The following is a 10,226-nucleotide window of genomic DNA, read 5'->3' as shown; positions in this document are numbered from 1 at the left end:
AGCCTATGGACAAACCCTTCAAATATAACTCAAGGCAACCATTAGTCCATAGAGATAGTTATCAATTACCAAAACCAAACATGGGGGTACCATGCTTTTTCAGCCCCCAACCCGACCATCCTCCTTAGCTCTTGTTATAAGAATAGCCAACATATCCGCTACAATATGAAATAAGATTGGTGACATGGGATCACCTTGCCTCAGTCCCTTCCGGGTTTGGAAATAATGATTGATGTCATCGTTCACCTTAACCCAACACTCCTGCCTTGAATGTAGGAAGCCATTTGTTTCCTTTATTCAGCCGCAAAATCTTTCATGCGAAGGGCTTGTTGAAGAAAATGCCACTTGACTTTGTCATATGCCTTTTCAGAGTCCACCTTAAATGAAACTCCATCAAGTTTCTTAGTGTGGAGCTCATGAATCGTCTCATGGAGGACAACCACTCTCTCAAGAATATTGCGACCAGGCATAAAGACAATATGTGTTGGACGCACGACCGTATGAGAAATATCAGACAATCTATTAGTGCCCATCCTTGTAAAGATTTTAAAACTAACGTTCAATAGGTAGATGGGTCTGAATTGCTCAATCCGAGCAACATCCACAGTCTTGGGTAAAAGCATGATAATTTAGGACTATCTTGACGCCCCTCAAATAGATTTAGGACTTGTGGTGTACTTTACTCTTTTAAAATACTATGAAGAAAAAAATCATATATGCACAGAAATGTCATGTACATGTGTGTAAATTTTGACAGTGAATACATTAGATTGCGGGCTACAGAAGAATCAAAGAAATTTGTAGCTTTCACCACATTAACTGTTCAGTTTCAAAATCAACAAATTTGTTCTTTTGTGCAGCTCGCAAATTCATAGTATTTCATTATGAAATTTTAACACACGTACAATACATCCTTCCTTATGTACACAGGTATGTATTTTTTTAGATTTTTTAAACTGAGAAGTTTGATTTTGATTTTTCTTAAAATAACGTCTTAGGACATCTCCACTGCAAGACTCTATCTTATCCGCCGGACGCAGTTTGGATAAAAGCGGACACATGCAACGATTCAGCGGCAGACCTCATTTTACTTTTTCGTCCGCTTCTTGTCCGTTTCACCCCATCTCTGATTCAAAGTTGATCTGGATTTGAGGCAAAAGCGGACAGAAAACGGACGCCTCCGCATCATCTTCGTCCGCCTGTGTTCGAGCGTGCCCCACATGTCACCCTCTCTCCCTTGGCCCACCGTGTCCACCTACCCATCAACACATGCAGCCACATGCCTGTCTACCGGAGTGGCGCGGCGTCGGCCGGAGCAGGACGCGGCGCGGCGCAGGCGGCGGCCGAAGCGGGGTGCGGGCGCGAAGCAGGCGGCGGGCGAGCTCGGCGCGGACGCCGGAGAGCGCACGGGCGCAAGCTCGGCGCTGGCGAATCTGGCAGGCGCGGGGCCGAGCTCTGGCGGGACGAGGGCGTGCTGGCGGGGCGCGGGTGGCCGAGCGGCGTCAGCTCATGGCGGGGCGGGGCGCGCGGGCCTTCCTCTCTCCCCCATCGACGAGAGCTCGCGGTGGCTGTCGGGAGCGAGCGGGAGCGGCAGAGCGAGAACGCGGCCGGCACGGACGAGCGCACGGCCGGGCGACAGCCAGCGCTGTGGGGCACGACGGGGCGCGGCTGCGGGCGCTACGGGGCCGGAGCAGAGCCGATGCCTCCTCCTCTCCCGCGGGCGTGGCCGCAGGGCGGCGTGGCAAGGCGGGGCCGGCGAGCACGGTGCGCCGTGGGTTGCTGGTGCTGCAGGGCACGATGGGGCGCGGCTGCGGGCGCTGCGGAGCCGGAGCAGAGCCGCTGCGTCCTCTCCCGCGGGCGTGGCCGCAGGGCGCAGGCAGCAGGGCGGCGTGGCAAGGCGGGGCCGGCGAGCACGGTGCGCCGTGGGCTGCTGGTGCTGCGGGACGCGACGGCGCACAGGCACATCAACAGAAGACGCGTCGGTGCACGGGCGACATGCTGCAGATGTGCGAGCTGCGTCGAGTGCGGCGACCGGCCGCAACTGCTGATGGCGCCGGCTTGCTAGCTAGCTAGCCAGCCCGTGCGCGTGCGCGTGCTTGCTAGCTAGCTAGCGAGCCGCCGCGGGTGCATGCTAGCTTGGGCTTGCAGGGCGAGAGCGGCCGGCGCGCGAGCGTGCAGATGAGCGCTACCGGCGCACGGGCATGCAGACGGGCGATGCCGGCGTGCGAGCACGGGCGAGGCATGGTGGGGTCTAGGTCGGACAGTTTGCGATGGATTGTTCTCGTTGCATGCACAAGTTGACGAACGACCCAAACCGAACGCGTATGTTCGTTTTTTTATCTAAATGGACAAAATTCGGATAAAGACGAACGTCCGTTTGGGGTCACGCTCACGTTTTTTGCCCATCTTTTGTGGGTGGAGGGAGGGATGGGGATCGAGCTCTCCGCCTATACCGGTCAATTTCCAACTGCCGCCCGCCGGCACCCCCCAAATTTCGCCAGTCTTTCATCAGCGCCTGCCCCCTGGCGGGCTCCTCGTCCTCCTCCTTCCCTGCGCGCCCACCTTTGTCGTTGGTCAAGAAATTCGTCAATGGAAAACATCGAGATGGCCAGCCAACGACGAATTCCCGGAGACTCTTTCGCCCGCGCGCTTGCGCGGACGGGTTCTTCTTCTTCTTCCCTCCGCCGCATCGCCTGATGTCAACCGCTACAAGAAGAGGGAAACGGGCCTGGAAAGATCGTGGGGTCGCAGGTTGGTTACACACCCCTTCTCCGCATTTTGCGTAGTGGCATGACTACTTGTGGATGGTGGTTGATTCGCCTTCTTGTTTTCTCACAGCCGTGCCGAGGGAAGGGGAGGAGGTGATCAGGCAAATCGGTGCTTCTTTTCCGAGGAGCTAGCTTTGCTACAGGTTTGATCTTATCCCGGGATCTGATGTGCATGCGCGCTCCTCTCGTGAACTTGTGGTGACTAATTTCGCACCATGAAGGCCAAAGCCTCGGTGGCTGGGGGCGGCGAATAGTCGAGCGCCTTGTGCGCACTGTGTTTGTGCCACCAATGGAAGCCACCATGCCCTGATTGCACTAGGCAGGGTTGCGAATAACGCGAAGGGGTTGCTGTTCCTCCTTTATTCTTGCAACTTCCACTTGATACTGAACCTGCAACAATTTTGCAACATAACTGCACGGCATTCCCCTTGTCTGCCGTGGCGCAGTGTCACGCATATCTTTACTGCAGCCCATGTTATCACTTACACTGTTTAAGCAAAAGAAATGTGATGTCTGGTGAATTGTTGATTATGGCATCGCCATATTTAGTTAGTTTGTTTACTTATTAGTGGTATATAGTTTAATCGAGGACCTCTATTTCCGTTCGTACCTTCGGTTGTGTGCTGATAATGACGGATTGTTCTAGTTTTGCCTCGTCCTATTTTATTATGTTTGTGTTGAACATCCAGGCATCCAGCAATTGGCATTATAGGTTCATTACCTTAACCTTACAATCACGTGATTGTTCTAGGACACGATATCTCTCTTGAACATCTACAGCACAAAGGGCGCATGTTCTGTGAGTAAGAGTAACAAAAATGAATCAGTTTAGAGTTTCATCACCTAACAAGATTCTTACTCAAACTGTGTATTTTCCCAAATAGTCAAATTTCATAACTTAGCTGATGCTAAAGAACCCTTGTTCCTGGGCTGCTAGTCTACAATATAGAAACAGGTGCAAGTATTGCCTTAACCATCTCTTCGATGCTCAAGGTTCTTGAATGTGGTGATTGAAAGTTTATTGTTTCTTTGACAAATAGACATGCTTGTTATAATTGATTTAGTGGTTTCTTAAATCTATTCGGTGGATGGATTGACAGATCAAAACTCGGGAAGCGATGCCATCTCCATCAGCACCTATTCGTGTGGCAGTTCCACCACCCTATGTAACATCGCATGGAGCTAAAATTGCAAGGCTACATATGTATGACTGGATTGTGCTGGTTATTCTAGTTGTGGTGGATGTAGTACTAAATAAAATAGAACCATTCCATCGATTTGTTGGATCGGACATGCTAACGGATCTCCGATATCCCATGAAAGACAACACGGTGCCATTTTGGACGGTGCCGGTATATATTTTGAACTCTTAGTTCTACCCTGTTTATTTTCATGAACCTCCTAAGTACATTGTCTTGAATTATCGTGATTGTGCAGATATATGGTATCATTGGACCTATGATTATCATGACCAGTATATACATCAAGAGGAGGAATGTCTATGATTTGCATCAGGCCATACTAGGTTCATTCATATTCTTCCGTGCAAGTTTGTGATATCTTATTCTTATGCAATTAATCTGAAATCTAGCTTGTCCTACCAGGTCTCCTCTTTTCAGTGGCTATAACTGCAGTTTTAACTGATGCGATTAAGGATGGTGTTGGTCGGCCACGTCCAGATTTCTTTTGGCGCTGTTTTCCTGACGGAGTACCTGTAATGTGCTCACCTTCGGTTGATCTTTCAATGATTGTTTGAGTGGAGCCCTTCGCACGATTTCATCTGACCTTTCTGTGCAACTTATGGCTTTGCTTGATGTTCAGGCCTATGACAATTTTACTACGGGCGTCCTGTGTCATGGTAAAGCAAGTGATATCAAAGAAGGTCACAAGAGTTTCCCAAGTGGTCATACTTCTTGTAAGTGAAAGCATGTTCGTCAGTTCCCTTTTACCTCAGCAATGCAAAAACTATGATTGCTGATACTCTAAACTGCAAGAGCTTTTACATGCTACCTGTTCTTGAGGTGAACGACTCACAAATTTTCTGTTTCTCAGTGTCTTTTGCTGGCCTCGGGTTTCTGTCATGGTATCTAGCTGGTAAAATCAAAGTTTTTGATCGAAGAGGCCATGTTGCAAAACTCTGCATTATTTTTCTCCCTCTGCTTGGTGCAGCCTTAGTGGCTGTTTCTCGAGTAGACGACTACCGGCATCATTGGCAAGATGTGTGCACTGGTGGAGTTCTGGGTAGGTCTGACATGGTTATCTATTAAAGATTACGTTGCGAAACAAATAAAGATAGAAGTTAAAAGTGTTGTACACGTAATTCTTGATAATCTAATGTGTTAACTAAAATTCTGCAGGACTGGTGGTTGCTTCTTTGTGCTACCTGCAATTTTTTCCTCTGCCGTCTGACGAAAATGGTATGCTTCATACTTCTTTTAGGGTAACTCACAAGACCCCACAGAGTTAGGGAATAGTTCTTAGAAACCACTGGTGTCAATTGGAAAGTGCTTTGCAATGTGAAAATTGGCATCAAGATCTAGCCTTCAAGCATTATAACCACACTCATTTGTACAAAATCATCAGAGCAAAGGTTTTCATTGTGTGTTCTGTAATATACTTGGGTTGTTATGCGGCACTGATGATACAGTAGCATGTATGAAAACAGATAACGTGGAGGTTTTGTGTCCAATTTCCAGTTCCGTCGTATAATTTGGTAACTCTTCGACAATATCCCTTGAAGTGCTCAGACTAATCTTCATCTTTTGTTACCACAATTGACAATGGGTGCCCTTCACACCAAACAATTTTTACTAATCTAGTGCCATGCACATGGTGAGAAATGCTTATATTTGATGCATTTTTATTGTGGTTTAATATGTTATAAACTACTAGGTTGATGTTGCAGGGCTATCTCATATCCTACTGTAATCTGCTCTGTTCGCAAGCTTAAGATCGTTATCTTCTTTCATCTTTGTCAAGATTATTGATACATTGTTCATTGACAGGTCTATGGCCTCACGCATACATCCAGCACATTCATAATCCGGAAGGGGGACACACAAGTGCAACCCACAGCAATGGATCACCAAAACTCGGTGCAGAACGGTTTGTTTGAAGGTTCTGATGGACTAGAGACGAGGGCTAGATTCCATGAGGTTGGTCGTAGACAGCAATAACGGATTACTAACATGAATAGGATGGTTGCTAAATATCGGATGTGTTTTCAATAGAACCTGAAAACCTGAGGTACTATGTAGACCTTTCAGGTCCGACTTAATATATTCCTCATACATTAGGCTATCAAGATAATTCTCAGGATGATTGTTCAGATATTGCTTTTAACATGGGGTAGAATATTGATAGTATAATGTTAAGTTCCTGATGATCTGTGACCCCTGTTATTTGTGACTGCACCTTTTATCCTGGAGGTTGTAGCAAGTAGGTAGAGGATTTTGAACATCATTGTAGTCTTACCCTTGAAGTTAAACAGGATAAATCCTCAACAAAGCCCAGCTTTGCATGCTAGCCAGCGACAGTTTTGCCCTTAGCAGATTATGGTAGGTATACAGTTTTTCTTTTCTGGTTAACTGTCACTATATCCATCTGACTGATCCCGAATAGGCTTTCAGATCCCAAAACGTTTTTGGAGCGAGCTGAAATATAGCCCCTCCATCCCAAAAGATTCAGCCAAACCCACGAGCGTCAAAATGCCTCCAGGTTCCATGATTCCTAGTGGGAACGAGTATTCACGCCCTAGCACCTGCCCTCTAGCCGCCCGGCACCATGCTCCGACCACCGTGCTACTGAGAATCGAGTCTGAAGCCTCCACCGTGACCCCCACAACGGCGCCCTAGGAGGGGCTATGGTCAAGCGCCACCGGCTTGTAGCATGCTTGTGCTCACGGGACAGGATTTCTGACAGGCAAGTGCTTTTGAATATAAAGTACAAATTAAGTTATGTTTTCATATCCGTGTTTCTCGTGACTAGGACTTTCAAATAAGATCCATTTTGAATACGTTTCGATGAATTTTAAAAATAAATGTTAAGTTTTAACTCTTGAAACTTAGTACGCACCAACGATAAAATCATAATTTTTTTGCCTACGGTCGCCAAAAAAATATCTTAAAATTTATCTATGAAACTTGTAAAACAGAGCGAGAAAATTACAAGTTCCAGATAAAAAAGCATAAGTTTCAACGACGGAAACTTAAAACTTATTGTGCCCTCGCGCGGGATCGAACGACTTCACGAATCGTGAGGCAATCGAGCAGTCGGACAGGGCTTGGCAGGTGCGTGCCCCTGCGAATTTCCCTTCTGCCCACCGTTCCTAAAAGATACTATCAACATAAAGAAACTCACAGAGGAGCAAGACTCAATTCAACAACAACAAAAAGAAAAGAATAGATGGGCACCATAAGATCCAACTCCATTAACAAAGCTCATGATACAAAGGTCAAAAGTTCTCACGCAGCTGCCTCCTCCCTCAAGAAAAGCTTAGGGTTCCTCTGCCTCCCGTCAGCGCCGCCGCCAGTCCACCTCGTCTCCGGTGGCCTTAGGGCCATGGCGGGGTGGTGGATCCCGGCCCTTGCCAGCGGGAGGGCTATGTTTCTAGATGTTCCTTTGAGTTTTTTAGGGTTTGTGTCCTGCTCAGGATGACGAGAAGGCGGCGGCTCTCTGAAGATGGAATAAGGTTCTGCTCGCCTAGCCCCCATCCCGGTGATGTGTCTAGCATCGTCGGTGGGCGTGTGGAGGTGTGTCTCCGGCAGATCTGTCCTTGATAGATTTGCTCGGATCTGGTCGTAGTTCTGTGGCCGCATATCTCTCTGGACAACCCATGGGATATGCCTTTGGTTTTTTTTTGAAGTGGGGGCGGGAGAGGGGGGTTAACCATCTCCACGATAAATATCCAAGGAAGCAATGACCTGAGATAAATGTTAGCAACCATCATTACTTCTACTAACCACATTATCATCACACCAAAATACCATTTAGAGATAAATACACTTTCAACTTGTAACAATGACCAAATCAGAGCTTCTCGACAATGAAACAAGAAAATAGCTTGATGTCGTGCAATTGCACATAATTTAGTTGTAGTTGTTTTCAACATAAGAGTGTCGATCCCACAAAGGGCCAAGGAACTGGTCTTTTGCCCCTTATAGAGATTTATCTGAGTGTGTTTGCAAGTTATATTCGATCCCAAGCAAAAGCGGTGTGAAGAAGGAAATATTGCAAGAGTATGTGTGCAAGAGCAAGAATTAAAGTGCAGAATAATAGTAATTAAGAACAAGAGAGTAATGGGAATGATGAAAACTGAAGGAAATATGCCCTAAAGGCAATAATAATGTTATTATTTTATTTCCTTATATCATGATAAATGTTTATTATTCATGCTAGAATTGTATTGTCCGGAAACATAATACTTGTGTGAATACATAGACAAACTAAACGTCACTAGTATGCCTCTACTTGACTAGCTCGTTAATCAAAGATGGTTATGTTTCCTAACCATGGACATGTGTTGTCATTTGATTAACGGGATCACATTATTAAGAGAATGATGTGATTGACATGACCCATTCCATTAGCTTAGCACCCGATCGTTTAGTATGTTGCTATTGCTTTCTTCATGACTTATACATGTTCCTATGACTATGAGATTATGCAACTCCCGTTTGCCGGAGGAACACTTTGTGTGCTACCAAACGTCACAACGTAACTGGGTGATTATAAAGGAGCTCTACAGGTGTCTCCAAAGGTAAATGTTGGGTTGGCATATTTCGAGATTAGGATTTGTCACTCCGATTGTCAGAGAGGTATCTCTGGGCCCTCTCGGTAATGCACATCACATAAGCCTTGCAAGCATTGCAACTAATAAGTTAGTTGCGAGATGATGTATTACGAAACGAGTAAAGAGACTTGCCGGTAACGAGATTGAACTAGGTATTGAGATACCGACGATCGAATCTCGGGCAAATAACATACCGATGACAAAGGGAACAACGTATGTTGTTATGCGGTCTGACCGATAAAGATCTTCGTAGAATATGTGGGAGCCAATATGAGCATCCAGGTTCCGCTATTGGTTATTGACCGGAGACGTGTCTCGGTCATGTCTACATTGTTCTCGAACCCGTAGGGTCCGCACGCTTAAGGTTTCGATGACAGTTATATTATGAGTTTATGAGTTTTGATGTACCGAAGTTAGTTCGGAGTCCCGGATGTGATCACGGACATGACGGGGAGTCTCTAAATGGTCGAGACATAAATATTGATATATTGGACGGCTATATTCGGACACCGGAAGTGTTCCGGATGATTTCGGAGAAAACCGGAGTGCCGGAGGGTTACCGGAACCCCCCCGGGAGAAGTAACGGGCCTTACGGGCCCTAGTGGAGAGAGAGAGGGGCGGCCAGGGTGGGCCGTGCACCCCCTCCCCCTCTGGTCCGAATTGGACTAGGAGAGGGGGGGCGCCTCCCCTTTCCTTCTCCCTCTTCCCCTTCCTTTCCCCCTCCTAGTAGGAGTAGGAAAGAGGGGAGTCCTACTCCTACTAGGAGGAGGACTCCTCCTCCTTGGCGCGCCCTAGGGCCGGCCGGCCTCCTCCCCTTGCTCCTTTATATACGGGGGCAGGGGGCACCCCTAGACACAAGTTGATCCACGCGATCGTTTTCTTAGCCGTGTGTGGTGCCCCCTTCCACCATACTCTTCGATAATATTATAGCGGTGCTTAGGCGAAGCCCTGCGACGGTAGAACATCAAGATCGTCACCACGCCGTCGTGCTGGATCGGAGTCCGGGGATCGTCATCGAGCTGAACGTGTGCTAAAACTCGGAGGTGCCGTAGTTTCGGTGCTTGATCGGTCGGGACGTGAAGACATACGACTACATCAACCGCGTTGTCATAACGCTTCCGCTGTCGGTCTACGAGGGTATGTAAATCACACTCTCCCCTCTCGTTGCTATGCATCACCATGATCTTGCGTGTGCGTAGGAATTTTTTTGAAATTACTACGTTCCCCAACAGTGGTATCAGAGCCTGGTTTTATGTGTTGATGTTATATGCATGAGTAGAACACAAGTGAGTTGTGGGCGATATAAGTCATACTGCTTACCAGCATGTCATACTTTGGTTTGGCGGTATTGTTGGATGAAGCGGCCCGGACCGACATTACGCGTACGCTTACGCGAGACTGGTTCTACCGACGTGCTTTGCACACAGGTGGCTGGCGGGTGTCAGTTTCTCTAACTTTAGTTGAACCGAGTGTGGCTACGCCCGGTCCTTGCGAAGGTTAAAATAGCACCAACTTGACAAACTATCGTTGTGGTTTTGATGCGTAGGTAAGATTGGTTCTTGCTTAAGCCCGTAGCAGCCACGTAAAACTTGCAACAGCAAAGTAGAAGACGTCTAACTTGTTTTTGCAAGGTGTGTTGTGATGTGATATGGTCAAGACATGATGCT

At 47.3% G+C, this 10,226-nt stretch overlaps 1 protein-coding gene across 1 annotated transcript; it reads left to right on the top strand.

Annotated features, from left to right (window-relative positions):
* Positions 1–2,331: 2,331 nt before the first annotated feature.
* On the top strand, positions 2,332–6,068 carry LOC125544495 (lipid phosphate phosphatase 2-like). The gene is made up of 9 exons (XM_087547410.1): positions 2,332–2,751; positions 2,839–2,911; positions 3,869–4,120; positions 4,206–4,293; positions 4,373–4,482; positions 4,590–4,683; positions 4,821–5,009; positions 5,126–5,185; positions 5,774–6,068. The coding sequence occupies exons 1-9, from the start codon at positions 2,345–2,347 to the stop codon at positions 5,881–5,883; spliced, it is 1,383 nt and encodes a 460-aa protein (XP_087403536.1). The 5' UTR covers positions 2,332–2,344; the 3' UTR covers positions 5,884–6,068.
* The last annotated feature ends 4,158 nt before the right edge of the window (positions 6,069–10,226 follow it).

This window comes from Triticum urartu, chromosome 3A (assembly GCF_056163025.1).
Source record: "Triticum urartu cultivar PI428250 chromosome 3A, HENAU_Tu73, whole genome shotgun sequence".
Taxonomy (NCBI): domain Eukaryota; kingdom Viridiplantae; phylum Streptophyta; class Magnoliopsida; order Poales; family Poaceae; genus Triticum; species Triticum urartu.
The sequence above is the reverse complement of the archived record's forward strand: the minus strand, read 5'-3'. Positions and strand labels throughout refer to the sequence as shown.